The sequence below is a fragment of the Rutilus rutilus genome (genome assembly GCF_951802725.1).
Source record: "Rutilus rutilus genome assembly, chromosome: 10".
In the NCBI taxonomy this organism is placed as follows: domain Eukaryota; kingdom Metazoa; phylum Chordata; class Actinopteri; order Cypriniformes; family Leuciscidae; genus Rutilus; species Rutilus rutilus.
The window spans coordinates 18,357,046-18,376,133 of record NC_140215.1 but is presented as its reverse complement, the minus strand read 5'-3'; the positions used below and the strand labels follow the sequence as shown (position 1 = coordinate 18,376,133).

Here is a 19,088-nt window from a genome sequence, read left to right as displayed (position 1 = left end):
CACTATTTTAATTTCTGTTTCAAACTTTCACATAGCATCTTTAGGTTATAATAACATAAAAAATTATAATCTTTTTTTCCCCAAAATTGCAATAATTTCCCCCAAAAAATGCAATAAATTCATGACACTTTTTTTTTTTTCAAAATGCAATTAATCCATTGAATCAATATAAAAGTTATTTTTTATCATATTGAAACTGTTGGACTCAGCCATCGCTAAGAAATATCTTCTGAACTTTTTTGACGGCGATCAGCTCACAAAAACTGATTTTGCACAGGCACTTTGCACTGCTCCCTGAATCGATGTGCTTATTCATTTGTGCGATTCATTATCGCTACTGTGTAATAGTAGCCTATGCTATTCACCAACTATACTATTCAATGCGTTCACAGTCTCTTTCACGGACATCATTTGTAGTAGCCTATTCACAAACTGTTTGCTCAAGCATAGTGTTTTCTCGGAGTTCATTTTGTGCTTTTTACCATGCACAAATAAAAATGCCAAGTTTGACGTTGTTTGGATGAGAAATGCAAAAGATATTGTTAAATATATCATTTTTAGAAGGTTGTGGTTTAAAAATAAACATTCTGACATAAACACTCAGTCAGCTACACTGTTTACTTCTGAATATTATAGTTTGGTTCCAAAACGTGATAAATCCATTTTGATTAATTTGAGTAAAAATGTGTTTTCTTACCAAGAAACCAACAGTTACTAAAAACACACTGATTTTGCACAGGCACTTTGCACTGCTCCCTGAATCGACGCGCTTATTCATTTGTGGATGTAAACTGAATCTATAAGTCAGCTATGCTGTTTACTTCTGAATATTATATTTCATTCTGGTGCGCTTAACGTTATCGCTACTGTGTAATAGTAGCCTATGCGTTCAGTCTCTTTCACGGGCATCATTTAAGCATAGCGTTTTCTTGGAGTTCACTTTGTGCTTTCTACCATGCACAAATAAAAATGTCACTGAACTTTTGCTGTGTAATTGTAACAATGAGCACTCAAACACACCAAACCAACAATTACTAAAAACACACTCAAAAACTGATTTTGCACGGGCATTTTGCACTAGTTTTAAATAAATTTAAGAGCAATAAAGAGTTCGAAAAAATTACCATCAGGTCAGACTTATATTCTAGTATATTCTAGCACTTCTAGTATATTCTTTTTAAGTATATTATTTCTGTAACTCTTTTTAAAAAAACTGCATGCTCAAGTCTACTTCTTTTTCACAAGGGGCTTTATTACTACAATGCAAGTTCAGCAGATTCAGCATTCTGACATTTTCATGTCTTGTAGTATCTTCAAGGTCATTTGTCACTTACTTGTAAGACACTTGCCACAGATCCAGTACTGCGAGCATAGAGGGATTGATTGAGTGAAGCTGGGTTCTCATTGTTTTCTGGGCCTGAAGAAATGTTTTTTTCCATGGCTTTGGAATAATTTCCATTCTACAAAAAAAAAAAAAAAACTATTTAATAGGTATTTAGTACACAATGACTAACAGAATATTGACACTGATGCTGATATTATAGGTGATTCTACATATGTTTTTTCTCCACAGTGAAGTACTTTTCTATTTTCCATCATTAACTGAATTTAATAGGCTAATATTAACATAATTCAAAATGCTTTCCATCATTTTGGTAGAAGTGAAAGGGAATAAACAAAATGTTTGAAGTACTCATGCCAGAGAAGTTGTTATATCAACATCACATTACCGTGTATCACAAATCAGATAGGCTGCATTTGAATTTAGCAGAAAACAAATACTTTCATACTCATGAATCTATATATTTTGACAAATATAAACCAACTAGAATAACTAAAATGCGCTATGGTCCATTTTATGCCTATTATTTTTGTCTTGTGAACTGTACCACTAAAATGAATTTAGCAGGACTCACTCCTGTCTGTATGGGGGGAGATCTATGGCCTTGAGCTCTTGATTCTCTCTGGGGTCCCGCAGCACAAAATCCACTACAATAGAGGAATAGACAGAATAAAGGACAACAACACACACAATACTTGGTCATAGCAAACACTGTCGGAGACAGTATGAATGGAGACAGTATGAAAGCTGTTAAAATTAATATGGGGTAAAAGGGGTAAAGAATTATTTAAAAAAAAAATATATATATATATGATGTAACTTTGTGTATACATTGCAAATAGCGAGATCTGCCAAACAGAAGACCGTACCAATGGCTTTTTTGACGCTGAGCAGATAGTCTTCTCTTATCTCATCCGAGACAGCCTCAATGGTTCCGCTTAAACTTTTCAGTTGCTCTGGGACTAAAGCAAGAACATTCTCAAGCCAGGAATCCTCCATGGCCGCCACATCCTCTGTGCCTATCCCATTGCGGATGTAATAGTAGTACCTCTGAAAGACATAAGACAAGACACAATGTTTGTGACAAAACAGCAGGAGCATATACTATATTTTTAATTAAGCAGAAATTATCTAGAAACTGAACCTAAATGAATCTTCAGATAAAAGGCAAAATGCCTTACCAAAATGTCCTTTTCTGCAGCAGTAGGTGATCCTGAAGTGGATGGGGAGCTGTCTTCTGTGATGTTGTGATGAGTAGCAGTGGCATCTTCACAGTTCCTAAAATCATATTGTTCTTTTAGTGAATATATGTGACAGGTGCAATTTGTCATCAAGAACTCATCTTTATGGATATTAAACCCACATAATAACGCTGACAAGAGTACTGCGAAACTGCTCACGATCCCTCTTGGGCTGGTCACTGCCACGATGCCTGTAAGATACTTTTGAAATCCCTCCAGATTTAGTCCGTACATGCTGCGGACCTTGATGACAAGTCTGACTCCATTGTACCCCTGCTCCTTGCACGTCTCCTAAAGTGTATTTTGAAGTATGTTCACATCGATAATATAGTCTGGGTTGCAAATCAAAGTATATTGTATTTCTTACTGGAGAGCAAAGAGGCAAGGGGGTCTTCCTGAGGTGGTCCCTGAAGTAAGCTTGGGCTAGCTTCATGCCACCGAGGTTTTGACCGAGCCTGAAAGTCACAAGCCATCAATACTGTTGTTGAATGAAAAGACATTATCATGATTAAAATAGATGTGGTGGATCAGTGCCAGGCTTTACCTTCTGTATCTGTGGTAAAAGACTGACAGTTTTCTCTGGTTTCATCGGGGGCTTCCTTTTTTCAAATGACCCCTGGAAAATGTTCAATGTTAGTATTATTATAAGCAGCTAACGTTAGGCCTATTATTATAATTCGGAAATTGTGCCGTTAGTGATGTCATCTTAAGATAAGTCATTCAAGAGACCGTAAACAAACTAGCCTGAAATAAAACTACACTTTTTACTCACCGGCATCTCTGTGTTCTGCACTTTGGTTTGGGTATTTACACTTAATAAACTGGTCGTTGTCACTTTTTAATATAAAGCAGCTTTGGCAACGCCGTATCTTGCAGATGTCGACACATCAGTGAGAGTAACGTTCGTGTTCGGTAAATTTAACGCTAACGTTACGTAAAAACGTCACCTGGCCAACTGGCCTGGCTACGCAATAGCTTAAACACAATAATTTCTTTGGAAATATAAAAGTTATTGTTAAGTTTAGTCTAAAAACAAGTTATTTTAAGTTAGTACCAGTGTTTGTTTGGTGAGAGTGTTCGCTTGTGAAAGAGTCTGGCGTTGCTAGTCCAGTAACCAAGGAAGCGCGAGGACCAGAAGAATGGCCTTCGATTGGTTTACATTTGACGTAAGGAGACAGTGCCTGCCCCCAGCACGCGCACAGAGCTCTGTGTGTTTAGTGTTTTCTCTGCGTCCCGTTATCATTTTATAGCCGGTTAATTGTTGGTGAAGAACTAGAAATACAGTTTCTCCTTAGAAGAAAGAAAAAAACTGTGTGAAACAGACACACACAAATATAAACCAACTAGAAACAGACACGCACAAAACACGTATATACAATGTTACACCAGCTGCTAAACAAACAGCTTGTGTCATAAGAATGGAGAGTGCCATGCCCTTCTTTAGTCGGACATATGTTAACTCTAACTGACACAGGGATGGTAGGATGTCCCGGTTCTTCTTCATTTAGTCCTCCCTCAATTGCAAATGCCCTGTCACTCAATCAAAAAAAAATCAAAAATCATGAAGGACAAGGAGTACAGAAACCCTCCAGAGGATGGAGAGAGTGATAAATGAAAGAAACTATTGACAAGCATGAAATGTTGGAAATGAAGGGCTATGCATGACGGTGACAAGGAAAGAGAGACGCACAGTTTCATTAACCCCTCACTGCGGCTGAGTGCCATCAATCAGAGTCAACATTAGTGCTCTGACATCAGACCCCTGCTGCTCTTTCATCAGTACATGATGAGCATCTCTCCAGAGGAAACCCATCTCTCTGAGACCATCACACACTGCATGAGGCTGGTTATGTGTGCGTTAAAAAAGGCTGTGCTCCTTAGCTGGTGCCATTGGAATTGGAGTATTTCCCAAAAATCCTGCAGCATGCAAGACGGGGCCCAGTGCGATGTAGAGGAAGCGAGTCCCCCCTAGGTCGGGCCGTTCGCGAGCACTTTCCGGGGCCCGTTCACCACGGGGCCCCCTAAAGCGCGGGGGCCAGTACCAATTGCACTGCCCTAATGACAGCCCTGCCTGTGACGAGAAACTTTAAAAGCTCTGCTGGTGAAGTATTGCCATATAGCCTACTGTAAAAAAAAAAAAGGGACAACTCCACTTCCTCCCCTTTTGTGATACTCTAGTCTGGGGTGGTTTGCTATAACTGTATACTTTATTTGCATGCTTTGTTTAAGGTCATCACCCAGGTACTTTGTCTCCATTTAGCACCCCTAAAATGCATTTAAACTCCAATGCATCACTGCCTTAATTGGACTTGATGACTGCAGCGAGTCAGCGACCAACAGCTCGTTCTCAATAAAGAATCTTCAATCTAAAGAGTCTTCATGGGCTCCTTCTGAGTTTCCTACAAAATCAGTATTGTTTTAGGTGTTGTTGTACTTCTGTCTTTAAAAGCAAAGGCTTATTTCTTCCAAATTTACTTTTTTACGAATAGTAGATTTAGCTAAGTAGCAGATTAATTAAATAATATTCCTTATGATGATAAGACATTTCATACAGTAGGAGAAAAAAAAAACATTTTCAAAACAGTTGAATGATGTGAGCCTTAAGAACAAAAACAAGCTGAATGAGGACAACTTGAAAATAAATGAAATGTTTAACAAAAACATGTTTCTGCATCTAAACCACAAAACGTACAAAATATAGGCCTACCAATATCACTCACAATTAAATCTGTTTACAAGATAGTAATTGCAAGGTATTTATAAATGAGTTTAAGATACATTTCTTTGATTCTATTTGTGAGTAAATATTTATGAGAAAGTTTCCATTACAGTTTCCACTACATAACTAACTAAAAAAGCGTGATACTGTACACAAGTTAGAGGTCTGCTACCCGACCCGAGCCCGACGGGTCCCGAAAAATGTGCGGGGTTCGGGTCGGGTTCGGGTTAATGTTTATTGAACAGCCTCGGGTTCGGGTCGGGCTCGGGTTTGTAACTAAGAAAAACTATATAAGCTATATATAGTTTGCGTGCCGTGTGCTTTGCCTGCTTGCTGTATTGTGGTGACCGGCACGCGAGAGAGAGATCCGGCGACTCAAAACTGAGGTTGGAGGTAACGGAACAAAAAAAATAAAAATAAATAAATAATTACACTGCCTACGTAGCTTCTCTGCAGGGACAGCGCCAGAGAATTTTTAACGCATGTGCTGAGTGGGTGGGTGCAAGATCATTGACGGGGAGCAGCGCAAAACTTGGCCACAAAATATTTAATATTCAGTTAAGTTATGTTAATGATCAGAATTAATGCTTTAATTTTATTAAATTGAACAAGCGCAACATTCAGCATTCAATCAAATATTCTAAAAGATATAGGCTATTATTAATAATGTTATTTCAACACAATATCTCGTTATTTCGAAATAATATGTGAGTGTGCATCTGTAAATCCGGTGACGCGTGTATTGATTTTTATTAATAAACAAGTGTTTTCTCTAAAAGTGTCGACTCGGCTGCAAAGATGAAGTTGATCGCCATCTCCGTGTGAACGCGCTTATAGAGAGAAATGCACATAAATAAGCCTAATGGATTACATAATCAGAGAGTAGCCTTTTTCTTTTTTCGTTTTGAATGATTTCGTTTAAAGACATTTCAAGCTTTGTGTATTTGATGTATTTGTCATGTCTGTGTGAGGCATACACTGAGTTTCGTTAAGTTAGGATGTGCTAGTTCACGTGCAATGCAAGTGAGCGCGCGGGCGCCTCCGTTATATTTATTTCGTAGCCTATTCATTAAATAAATACAGGCAATTGGTTGATGAAAAATTGATTAAAATTAAGATACAATTTAAACAAAACGAAATTCACTTTAAAGAAAGGCTTTCTACAAAACAACTTCAACTTCAACGGTCAAAATCATGTCTGACCCGCTGCATGTCTCATATTGCGCATCCTATCTTACTCGGTCGTGCTGTTCACTTTTCATAAATCAACATAAATGAAAAAAAATAACATTATAATATTTTAACAAATATGAAACTAAATGCGCTTTACAACAGTAGGCCTACATACTCTCTATTTGTACACATTTCTGCGCATTAATTTAATTCAGAATTTTGCACACACAAGTTGAAAGGCATTTGTTCAAATCAAGTTCACGGAAAATTGTGCGTGCATTTATTAATCATTATGATACTAAAATCCTAACAAATAGGCTGCTATGTACAAAAAATCAGATGAGCCAATAATATGAACGCATTTACACGTTAAGCATTTTCCTCCTATAGAAAACCATTATAAGAAAGCTTAATGTGGCTTAATGCAGATTAGAATGTCCCCTTATTTTGTTGAAATAACGAGATATTATGTCGATAGGCTACTGTGTCCACCGTGGTCTCCTTTTTGATCAGCGGAAACGATTTTTGCTTGTTTGGGATCTGACTGTCCAGCGTATTTTAAAAAGTTAAGCAAACTTTCCTGTCTTTTTGACATTTTTCCCCTGAGTGAAACGATCGAGGCTAACAGCAATCTCAACTCGTACAAGCGCGCAAGTCATGAGTCACAAACATTGAACACTACACAAACAGTAATTTTATTTTATTTTATTTCATTTAGGCAATTCATTTTAGTGACACAGGAGGTGCCGGATCCAATAAAAAAGGTTCCGGATCTAATGTCGGAGGTGGGGCTCAAATTAAGCCCTGGCTGTTGTTCATTTAATTTGTTTTAAAATTCACATTTCATCCAGAGCGGTTTCTTTTCGCTTTGCAATGTTTTCGCTTTCTTCTCGATGTGCAATGTATGCATAGGCTACACAGACCACAGACACACAGGCTCTCTCTCTCAAAAATGGTATTTATTTGCTGTGAGAAATAGAGTGGACCTCGGGTTCGGGCTTAACATGTAAATTTAATTGTCGGGTCGGGTCGGGTCGGGTTAAATGATCGCGGGTACGGGCCGGGTTCGGGCTTCAGTTTAAAGCCCGTGCAGACCTCTAACACAAGTACACTGACACGGAGGGGGTTTTGACTTATACTGCAGCCAGCCACCAGGGGGCGATACTGTAGTAAGGGGAATACTTAAGACTCTTATTATTTTATAAATGCTCACTGTTTTGTTGTTGTTTTTTATTTTGTGAATTAACATTTTTCTTGATAAATTATTTATTATAATCATAAAACAGTGCCATTGATATGAACGAGAATGCTAAATTGTCTTTAAATTATGTATTTAATTTAAAAATGAATCATTGGAGAATGTTTATAATCCCAAACTAAGAAGTAAAAACGCGAATGTACAATGAAAACCCACAAGAAATCCAAGAACACAAAATGTTCATGTTGTCTGTGTTGTCAGCTGTTTGTGGGAGCTGTAAGTTAAATTTCGCCAAAGACTAGACTTTGGTTTCGCACACACCGCTGTAACTTATCTGTAGCCTAAAGGCTATTTATACCTTAATGCTAACGTTAGCGCTGCGCGTCTGTTTCTGAATACAGTACTGTCTTGTTTCGTAAAGGATAAAGCATTTGAAATAAGCAGCAATAACCGAGAATTATATCGCTTGTTAAAATAGCAGTTTTAATGTGAGCACGAGAAGGCGTCGTAAAAGAAAACAATTTTTTTTCCTGATATTCTTAACAATCAGAGTAATTCGTATGATATGGAAAAAAAACACTAAGCAACAATACCGATTTTATTAATGTTAGAGTTATGTTAAGAAATGTAGTGACAAGTCAGAAAGGCTTCAGTGCGTTAGGTGACGTATGTCAGGATGGCCGAGCGGTCTAAGGCGCCAGACTCAAGGTTCAGTCCTTCCTATGAAGCGGGGTTTCTGGTCTCCGAATGGAGGCGTGGGTTCGAATCCCACTTCTGACAATACTTTTCTTTTTCATTTAAATTTAATATTAGCCTTAATAATATGAATTAGTACATGTTTAAAACTGACAACGATTTAAATAAACCTAAACCATTTCAATATTTACACATTAAATACATTTTATGAAAAGAACATATCAATATCAGTCTTTCAAAAAATGATGACTGCTCCACAGTTGAGCAGTTATTTTGGCAATCAATTTGCCAAGTAAAGCTTTATAAAAAAAAGTGTGTGCTTGTTTGCCAAGAAAACAACAGTGTCAAATCAGCATTTGCAAGTGAGCAATTTTATTTAAAAATGTAATATATATATATATATATTCAACACAGAATGCATTTAAATACAATACCCAATTGTAGATTGAAATTTGACTAAATTATCAACTGAAGGGGTGTTGAGTGAGAACATTTTGTATCTTGTCAGGGAAGAAAAATAAATGTGCAAAGATTAATTTTAATGTCCAAATTTCAGCTGTGTGTTTTTAAATGCAAGTGATCACATTTTCTGACACACGAATTAATCCTGATTCTGTGTAACCATAAAACATATGATCAGAGGTGGTCTCTGTGTAATGCTTAATGGAAATACTATGTAAAACATCAACAGTACAGATATGAAAAAGCCATTCATATGTTATTTACACAATGATATCAGTAGTCTTTCAAGTAGGCATTTTGAACAGTTCAAGAACTCTGAAGACCTGAAAATTGTTGCATGCAACTTTAAAATGCAGCAAGGGACATGTGGATTTCATAAACTGATCCCTTCCTGGATTTTCTTTCGTTTCTGGAGTCTGGCACATTTCGGACACGATTCATCACGGAAACATGAGATGTGGAAACAGGCTCTGCAATCTAAAAAAAATAAAAATCCAAGGTACAAGGCAACTGTCATTTCATGAAATGCAGGAATGGCCTTATACAGCTTGTATTATTGAGTTCTCTTCTTACACTGACTGCTAAAGCATATTAACCCAAGTTGGACAGAAACATTGTTTTGAGTTATTTTGAAAACAGAGTGTTGGAAATGCTTTTAGTATGTTGATGTCTGACCTTGGCAGCGTGTGCAGGTGTCTCTCTGAAAAGGGAAAAGCACTTCTTTCCCATGACAGAACTCACAGACAAAACCTTTGGCCTGACACAGCTGAAGATTGTAAGAGAGATGGTGACTGTTGAGATTTATACAAAGATAGTACATAACAGTAAGTGCGTAATGATCTACATTGTTCATTGTAAAACTTAATTTTTTCTGTATAGTGTTCCACAGATGCGTTGTTTATATATAAACAATGTTAGACCACGACTGTGATCATAGAATCCTATAATCACGCATGAACACATTTACATGAATTGACTTTGCAGGCATCTAAATAATAGCTGGACAAACCTCACAAAGGTCTGTGTGAGCAACTGCAGACTGCAGCAAGGCTTTTGCAATGGTACAGAGCTGACCCTTTTTCACCCTGATGAGTTCATCCATGGAAAAGAGGTGGAGTTCCTGCATCAGGTGAGCAGGAAGTTGTTCAAACTCTTCAAGGACTCTGGTTAGAGAAACAGGGGTCAACAAAGAAAAACCTACTCACTACATACCCAGCTTTCTTGAAGAAACATCATATCCTGATTGTTTATGGCACTGCCAAGAATGTCCATTATGAATTCTCTATACCGAAACTGGCCAGAAACAAGAGTGCTAGAGAAGAGACAAATCACCCAGCTGATAGTCTGCATGTACTCAGAAGCTTTTTGATGGATATTAGTTGCTCCTGTAGTTCCTAAAGTAAATGAGAGAACATAATTAATATTACAGGATGCAACCTGATTGACCTGATATCACCCCGGCAAAAGACACACAGATACTCTACAAAAACAGGGCGGAATGAAACACTCACTCTGAAACGCTGTAGCTCTTTGGCCTGGCTGTACAGATTTTTGGCCACACTTGTAAGTTTGAAAAGCGGTTGCTGCCATATAGAGTCCAGTAACTGTTTTGAAAAATTGCAGACCGGATACCGTGCAAAATCCCAGTTATTCAGAACCCGACCTGGAATCACTGATTCCAAACCACCGTGGCAGCCATCACAAAAGTATCTTCCCAGGTAGTCACAATAGCGCAATTTCTTCATATACCCTTGGGAGAGAGGAATATTCAAGGTTTAATGTCACAGGACTAAAAGTTTTGGATCACATTAAGAGCAGCTTCATTACTCACTGGGCTCGACTTCAGTACCACAACCTGCACACAGGAAGTACTGGGAAGTGATGACATCACTGCGTCTGAAAACATATTTATATGAACACCCTTGTGGTAAAAGAAATGTGCTTAATTATATTGAATGTGCACTTGTAGTCTACTTCAAATCTTAAAAGTGTATTTTTATTAAGTTGCAGATAATATAATAATAGTGAAAGACCACTTAATTGTACTAAAATAGCGTAGCCTACACTTTCATGACTTTCACACACTTTTAAATAAGTGTACTTTGTAACAATTTAAATAACTAAATCACATGTAAAGTACTTGATTTTATTTTAACTGTATGTGTTATTCAGTATTACATTTACAGTATTTTAAATGTAGGCTACTAACTTCATCAATTACAAATATATTTCAATTCATGACAATCAAGTTTTAATAGAAATGACATAAAATTCTAGTTGACCATAAATGCTTTCATATTTCAAAGACAATAGAAGTAACTATGAAACTACATATAAAGATGCACTTGAGTCTTACCACAAAATATTTGTTGCAGTTAAAGGAATAGTTCATCCAAAAATGAAAATTCTGTCATCATTTACTTACCTTCAAGTTGTTCCAAAGCTGTATGAATTTCTTTTTCTTTCTGCTGAACACAAAAGAAGATATTTTGAAGAATGTTGGTAACCAAACAGTTGATTGGCCCCATACTTCCATAGTATTTCTTTTCTCCATAAGTCAATGGGGCCCATTAACTGTTTGAATACCCATATTCTTCAAAATATCTTCTTTTGTGTTCAGCACAAAATAGAAATTCATACAGGTTTGAAACAACTCGAGGATGACCGAATTTTAATTTGGGGTGAACTATCCCTTTAAGTGTCTGAATAATTGTAGAAACTCTGTTAATGTGTATATGGTGGTCTTGCTCACCTTTGTGTTGGCTGGACACAGAGGATGATTTGAAATCTGGGTGGAGCCCAGGTTAATGTTCCTCTCATTCTGGTCTTGTGCTTGATCTCTTCAGTTAGACTGATCCTGTCCTCTGCCAAAGCGACCTGCAGAAAAAAAAAAAAAACAGTTAGAATTGATCAATTAGTTCTGGTGAAAAATATATGTCCGTCCTTAAAACAGTTATATGTACAGTATGTGGAATAGAAAGAGAGGTGGGTGGGTGGGTGGCTGCACCTGCGTGTTCTTAGTGCATGAATGTGTGTGTAGTTTATGCATAACCATTCTCACTTCCTGCAGAGCAGAGTTGAGGTTGACAGGGTTTTGCAGTAGCTCAGAGGGGAACCACTGTTTCCTGAACTCTGACACCAAATGGTGGGCTAAATCTTCAGCAGACCACTGCATTCTATAGCTCTGGAGACAACTGGGAATAAAACAATTATGTCTGGAACTTGTGCATAAAAAATGTAAACATGATTACATGAACTTGTGCATGTAGAATTCAGTGCATACCTCTGAAATGAAGCCAGGGAGTATCTGTTTGAAGACAGTTGGGAGGCGCTGTCATCTGACAGAGAAACAAATAGACAAGATTAAACAATCTGCATGGTGGGGTGACATGCTTTTGCATTATGATTATATAGAAACAATTTATTTGTAACTGGCTAGTGGTTTACAATAGGGTTTTATACTTCAACATTATGTAATAGCTACAATTAAATAACACAAAACGATGTTTGCACAGCATTTATTAATCTTGATTAATGTTAATTTCTTCATACTAATTTTTATTTTTTGCGATAATGGTTGGCTGATTGTACATTATCCTGCTTATTACATGACATGAAATATTGATTTGAGTTTAAATTATTTAATAATTTTACCTTTGTATTATCTTAAAGCTTCCGCTTAGAAAAATAGTACAATGTACTAAATAATCAGCCAAACAGGGCAACAGCACACAGTAAATACTTAATAGTTTTATGGTAAAAGACCTACTAAAATGGAGTCTTCTGAGGTGATTTCCACTACAGTCAATAACTGAAACTGTTGTGAAAGTGAGACTATAGCACCAGTTAACATTATTTAACTATAAAACAGTATATTTTTAAGTCACTAAATTAATAAATGCTGTGAAAATATTCTTCATTGTTAGTTAAATGACACCTAATGCATTCATTAATGTTAACGTTTGAGCATTATTGTAAAATGTTACCTATAATTGTGAAGTAAATACTTATTTCAGCAAAATACAGCCTGCAGAATATAGTGCTGATGACCAGCTGTTTTAAAGAGACCAGATCAGCATTATCTGATCTTTGTCAGGACCACATCACATGCGGATGACACAGGATTTTGTTGCAACACAACATATCTTACCCTCAAACCCGCTGTCAAAGGAAGAGATTGAGTCTGTTTTTGAAGAATTGTGTGTTTCACATCTGTCTTGATGTGGATGTGTGTGTTTTAACTGCTGCAGACACACAACCCATTTCACAGCCTCCAGAACTTCCAGCACCATATCCACAACTACAAAATGAGCATTTTCCTGCAGACAAACAGCAATAAAATACATACTTTATGCTATAGGCTCTGAAGATGCAAATGCTCAGAAGGTTTTGAATGTTACCAATAAAAAAAATGTATTATTAAGGAATAATAAGTAAATGAACAGTATAGTCTTAAAAATGGCTTGCAAAAATGATGCACTATTGATGACCTATTATGCAAAATTCACTTTTACATGGTGTTTGAACAAAAATGTGTGTCAGCAGTGTGTGTACACAACCACCCTATAATGGTAAAAATCCACCCACTCCTAAATTTGTATCCCCATAAATCAAAAGCAGTGTCTCAGAATAAGCATTTGCAGATTCTAGCATGCTATGCATAGGCCCCGCCCACTATTGCTAAGGGACTCTGCTCTATTAGCATAGACCCCACCCTCAGTAAGCTGTACACAGTTTATCTCATCGCCAGAGCATTTAAAGGCAGGGTAGGCAGGTTTTTTCTAAAAAACTTTTTTCCCAAATTTGTTTAAACTGTCTTTATATACCAATACATAATTAAAATGTAAGCACTCTGAAAAAGAGAGTATAAAAATCGAGTGTCTGTAGTCCTCTCAGGGCTGCAATAAACACAGCTACTTATTCCATTCACTCCCACCCCCTCCCTTCTGGGCTCCTTCCAAAGCCACGCCCCCAAAACACATGAACGCGCGATGCCGACCGCTCAGCTTGGAGGACGCGTTTGCCAGCGCCGAGCGGAGCGCAGTGCATGCAGTGACATCATGTCAGAATCACATGTAATAAAATACCTAACTTTATCATTATGAATATAAACAACTAACATGGCTGTTAGTACTCACTATCAAGCTAGCATATCGATACTGGCAAAGTTTAAAATATATTGAGTTTGATTCGGTAACGAGCTAGTAACATAAGGCAAAGCTAAAAACAGGTTGCATTGATACACGTTTTCCCATTTCCCATTATCATCAGTTACACTGTGATGAAGGTGAATTTCGTGTAAGATTCATAACATATACGGTGTTTTGCATGTAAGAGCTTCCACGATGAAAGCACTGTTGGCCGATATTGACTCTCGTCTGACTTCTTGCTTTATCCAAAGACTTTTTGGTCATAGCCTTTTCGAATACTGTCTTCCTTTTTTTGCCTTGTTTGCCTTCGCTGACTGTAGATGCCGGTACTGGGAATTTTGACTGCTCTTTCTCTGCCATAATTGTGATTCTTCCTAGCTTCCGTGTCTCTTCGCCTCCTGGAGTCAAACGGGTGCGTGCATGTGGGCAGCTCCTGTAGCAGCAGGGGTGGTAGCCATGGTAGCGAGGGAGAGTGACAGTCGCCCAGCCAATCATTTCATTCGTTCCGAATGGAAATAAGTGGCTGTGTTTATTGCAGCCCTGAGAGGACTACAGACACTTGATTTTTATACTCTCCTTTTCAGAGTACTTACATTTTAATTATGTATTGGTATATAAAGACAGTTTAAACAAATTTGGGGAAAAGTTTTTCAGAAAAAACCTGCCTACCCTGCCTTCAACAGCAGCATTCAAGTAAGAAATGTAATATAAGTTACTAACGTTAATTCAATCAAGAACATTGAGTCATTTTCTGTTTTTCTTTTGTTTTGTTGTTTGAGTCATATTAACAGCATAGCAGTTGTAGGCTGCTGTATATTACGCTGATGTCACTGTAATACACAGATCTAATATACATATGTGATTTCTTCACTTGCTGCTACAACACAGACATAACTGACTGTTTATGTGGACTTTGTGTGTTTTTTTACATAACCTTGTGTGTATTTGACATTTTAAGCGCAATAAGATGTGAAAGAGAACTTGGTTTAACAGCTTTCTGTGCACGTGCTTCGGATGTGTGCACTCAGAAAACAATTATCAGTAGTTTAAACTGATATCGCTTTAAAACGCAGGCAGATAGTAAACTTTCATGATGATAAAGAACTGCAATGTCACGTGAGCGTGACTGTGATAAAGATGCTAATTATCAAAACCAAACATATGTTTTAGTTTTTGGCAGAGTCTCCGAAGCATGAGCTGCACAGGCTCCACCCTCTTCTGGAAAGCAGGGTGGGGAGCAGCATTTAAAGATACATGCACAAAAAGTATATTTTTCCTTCCACTCGAAAATGGGCATTTACACCATGGTGTCATAAATGATTTGTTGGGTATTTTGAGATGAAACTTCACAGAAGAGACTTATATTAGCTACATCTTGTAAAAAGGGGCATGGTCCCATTTAAATTAAATTAAATGAATCATTTTTTACAGCATGCCTACCTGGTCCAAACTGTAGATGTCTTCAGTGGTGTGTACATCAACACATGATCCACATTTCTTAGCTTGGTCTGAGCTCCTCTGCCTGGATGCTGGTAGAATGTCAGAGCAGGCTCTTCTTTTAGTCTTTGACTGGAAATCCTCATGTAACCGTCCAGACGCTAAAGACTGACTGTGAAGCTGAGTGTCCTGAGAGACACGTGAAATTCTTGATTGCCCATGATTACCTGTGAGGAACTGTGTCTGTCCTGAAGAGCCATTGGGTGAATCATTGAGATCAAGGTCTCTCTCTTTCTCTGAGCGACTGAATCTATGTGCACTTGAATCGTTGGATTTCGTCATTGGAGAGATGGATAGTTCCCGTATTGGAGGTGTCAAAGACAGATCAGATGTTTTTTCTGTCTCTGTGTTATGTCTCTTGCGGGATATGACAGGGCTGCTCCGGGGTAGATGGTACTGTTCCTCAGGGTCGAGCAAGTCTGAATCCTGTTCATCGCACATCTTCAGTCCACTTTCATCGATATCATCATCATCATCAGTGCAAGAGGGATTCCCATTTAAATCAGAATTCACTAACCAGTTAACAAAGTGCAGCTCTCTGACCATACTGCTGCTGCTGCTACTACCAGCATTTGCCTGGAGGAAGAGAGAGAACATGACACTACCAGGGAAATGGGAAATATTTTTGATTAAATGGCCTAGTTTTATTTTTTAACATAATTTATGTCTAAGTACTGTGCTAAGAGAAATTACGACTCACTTAAAAAATGTTTTATCATCATTTACACACCCTTATGTTGTTCCCAACTTATTGGCTGAACCATCAAAACTGCACAAGTTTGTCTGTAATTTGTATTGGAGCAAGCATGTTTCTCAACGATTCTGACTGACAGCTTAGAGTAAACAGTTCTATGTGATATCTGATCTAACAAAGAGATAAAAACAGTAAAACTCACCATATTTTGTTTGTGAAAATAGGAGAAAAGTTGTTGCTTTCGTTTATGATCTGATTCGTCTTATGCAGTTTCACTTCCTTGGTCTGTAAATACATTATAAGCCAGTGTACTATTTCCTTAGAGAAGCATAACAGCTTGATGACTAATCTAATGGGGGAAATTAGAATATGATTGTTTAAATGTTCTTAATATGTTTTGTGTCGAATGTTTTTTTTTTTGGTTACACTTTATTTTACATTGTAATTATACATTTAAGTACTGAGTAATATTAATTAAGTACTTTAGGGTTAAAGGTTAGGATTAGGTTTGGTTTAGTTGCATGTAATTATGCATAATTTATAGTTATGACTATAACTACTGTACATGTAGGATGTGTAACAAGGACACTAAAATAAAGTGTTACCTAAAATGTCCTTCATATGTGTTCCTGTAAAGTCAGTCATTAGCCTTAGTACACTTGCATGAAGTCAGGCATATTGTATATTTTTCACATTAAACATAAATTATAATAAATTAAATATTTTTGGAGTTCATTATACAGACTCACTTGTACAAACACTTTCAGAATGTTCTCCTTAAATCTGGTCTACTCATAAAAATGTTAACCTATTTATTTCTATGAGTAGCCTACCATTTATGACCATATTTATATTTTGTAATCTGAAGCATCTAAACATAATTATTGATATAGTGTGTCCTGCATAATAAAATAATATTATAATCTATAATATTACAATATAACAGTGCATATTATAACACCCTCATTTTACTGTCAACTAATTTTTTTCTTACAGTATATTTAGAATACATATATATATAATTAATAATATATATATATTACACTGTGGGTAAATAGAGAGAGAGCACACATATGTGTATTTAATAATATTTCATAGTGTTTAAAAATCATGAGTTTCAAAAGGTTAAGAGGTTTAATATTTTAGTAAAGTAGTAACCATCGCTATTTGTGAACGTACAGCAGATGGCGCTGTAGTAAAGGCCAGTAAACACGTTATTGGCACGAGCTCAGTTCCATAAACAAACTGCGCAGACGCGTTATGGACAGTCAGACAGCGCACTAGGAGGAAATTCACCCACTGCATGTTGAGACCAGCACATTTTCTTTAGGATATAGCGATTGCAGAGCCTTTCCACGAGCTTTTTTTTTCCAGACGGGGCGAATATGGCGACGCTGGGACCGGAGCCCCGTCCTCATTCCCAGCTGACTTCTGCCGCATTACAGACGAACCTGAGCGGACTGGGCTCCAACACGAACCTGCCTCTCAGCCGGGGCTTGGAGAGAGCTCTGGAGGATGCGGCGAACTCTGGATTTATGAACCTCAGCTCAAGAAAACTGAAAGAATTCCCTCGGACAGCAACAAATTACGACCTAACGGATACGGTTGAAGCAGGTAAAGTGAAGTGATGCTTTATTTGTGTTTAGCACGCTGTGTGCGCGCCCCTGCTCAGTCAGATGCTCTTGAGAATATAGTTTCAAATGGGAATGTTGCCCAATATGTCTTGTCGCATTTTTACCCATTATGTGTTGGCTGTTAAAAACTTGAATTATACACATATTACTCAGATGAAAGCAGATGAAACGTCTCCATCAGCAGGCATACAATGTTACAGACGAGTAACGTTATGTTGTTGCGGACAGGACAGTGTCCTGGGCCGGGATAAAGATGTGGGCCACTTCAGTTGTGTCCAGACTCCAGATGCATTACAAACGCCCAGAAAATAGCTTTCAGGGTCTGTGGGATGAAAGTAGAGGATGTTGTTATTGTCGCGCGGGACTGACCATACTTCCTATGACCAGCTTGTCCACATACTGATTACTATGGAAATCCCCTTACACTTATGACTGATTTCATTTCCATGTTTGGAGATAAGTGCACACCAGTGCCTATGAAATGAAAACGAATGCATTTGTGGGTTATGTTTTGAAACCAGAACTCTGAAGGCTGATGGTCATTGGATCTGCAGGGATTAGGCTAGTTCTTTTGTTTACTATTGTATAGCGTAAATAATTAACTTTCAACCTATTGAAGAGTCATTGAGGACACACTCGTGAGGAGACACTTGAGCTTCCTATAAAAACGTCCTGAATAAAAAAAAAAAGAATGCTTTGATTTGATGCTTTTATGTCTACTGCTTCTGCTTGTTATGATGATGACTACTTTAGTCATGCATCCAGAGGCGTATGACGTATGGGATCTCATTGAGTCGAATCTTTTGAATCTCTTAAGCAAAATGATTCACTCAGGTATTTCTGTACGGTACATCACTTTGTGTCTTTGTGTGGTGAATGTGGTGAATCTTTCACTTAACCAATTTGTTAAAGTCACCTCGAAATCAAAATCTATTTATTTTGATTGACTATTGCTCACCGTATTTAGTAAAAGATATTTCTCTGTGCACATCATTATTATTTTTATTATTCATAATGGGCCTCCCTCCCAATTCTCTGTTGACCTGTTTACTAGCGTGAGGGCGGGACAATCTGTCACTCCCATGAGATCATAGCAGTAGTAAATGACAGCGATTCAATGATCCAATCAAATCCTCCATTTTTAAATGCAACACACATTTTACAATGCAATCAACAACTGATGCATAGAACCAAGTCTCCACCCTACATGTCCATTACACTTGTATGTACTATATCAGTGTCACAATACAGATATCTCTACCTCTGTTTCATTGCGACTTTA

General features: G+C 37.5%; 3 protein-coding genes across 10 annotated transcripts in view; 1 reads left to right on the top strand and 2 right to left on the bottom strand.

The window, feature by feature from the left end:
- The window catches only part of dnah7 (dynein, axonemal, heavy chain 7), a gene marked incomplete at its 5' end in the record, with an annotated part of 85,794 nt that extends 82,433 nt beyond the window's left edge, over window positions 1–3,361 (bottom strand). The window contains 7 exons of the mRNA XM_084422387.1: window positions 1,335–1,460; window positions 1,917–1,989; window positions 2,212–2,392; window positions 2,524–2,636; window positions 2,951–3,038; window positions 3,128–3,199; window positions 3,356–3,361. Of these exons, the coding sequence (XP_084278513.1) occupies window positions 1,335–1,460; window positions 1,917–1,989; window positions 2,212–2,392; window positions 2,524–2,636; window positions 2,951–3,038; window positions 3,128–3,199; window positions 3,356–3,361 (659 nt within the window). The remainder of the gene's footprint in view (window positions 1–1,334; window positions 1,461–1,916; window positions 1,990–2,211; window positions 2,393–2,523; window positions 2,637–2,950; window positions 3,039–3,127; window positions 3,200–3,355) is intronic.
- Window positions 3,362–8,713: 5,352 nt separating this feature from the next.
- Window positions 8,714–16,459, bottom strand: rubcnl (rubicon like autophagy enhancer). 2 transcript variants are annotated; one of them, XR_014628909.1, is made up of 12 exons: window positions 16,375–16,459; window positions 15,422–16,054; window positions 12,982–13,150; window positions 12,115–12,169; window positions 11,893–12,025; window positions 11,584–11,708; window positions 10,663–10,727; window positions 10,343–10,581; window positions 10,164–10,225; window positions 9,841–9,994; window positions 9,507–9,622; window positions 8,714–9,308 (listed from the first exon to the last, which is right to left on the bottom strand). XR_014628909.1 is itself a non-coding variant. In XM_084420817.1 (12 exons), exons 1-12 carry the CDS (start codon window positions 16,375–16,377, stop codon window positions 9,205–9,207), a joined length of 1,833 nt encoding a protein of 610 aa, XP_084276943.1. In that variant the 5' UTR covers window positions 16,378–16,459; the 3' UTR covers window positions 8,714–9,204. The 2 variants fall into 2 exon arrangements, 1 of the variants encoding a protein (XP_084276943.1); XM_084420817.1 differs by having other exon boundaries at window positions 9,507–9,597.
- Window positions 16,460–17,423: 964 nt separating this feature from the next.
- lrch1 (leucine-rich repeats and calponin homology (CH) domain containing 1) overlaps window positions 17,424–19,088 on the top strand; it is a 46,279-nt gene continuing 44,614 nt past the window's right edge. For all 7 annotated transcript variants that reach the window (XM_084420634.1, XM_084420632.1, XM_084420628.1 and 4 more), the window contains exon 1: window positions 17,424–17,786. In XM_084420634.1, coding sequence (XP_084276760.1) covers window positions 17,558–17,786 — 229 coding nt within the window. In that variant the 5' untranslated portion in view covers window positions 17,424–17,557. The remainder of the gene's footprint in view (window positions 17,787–19,088) is intronic.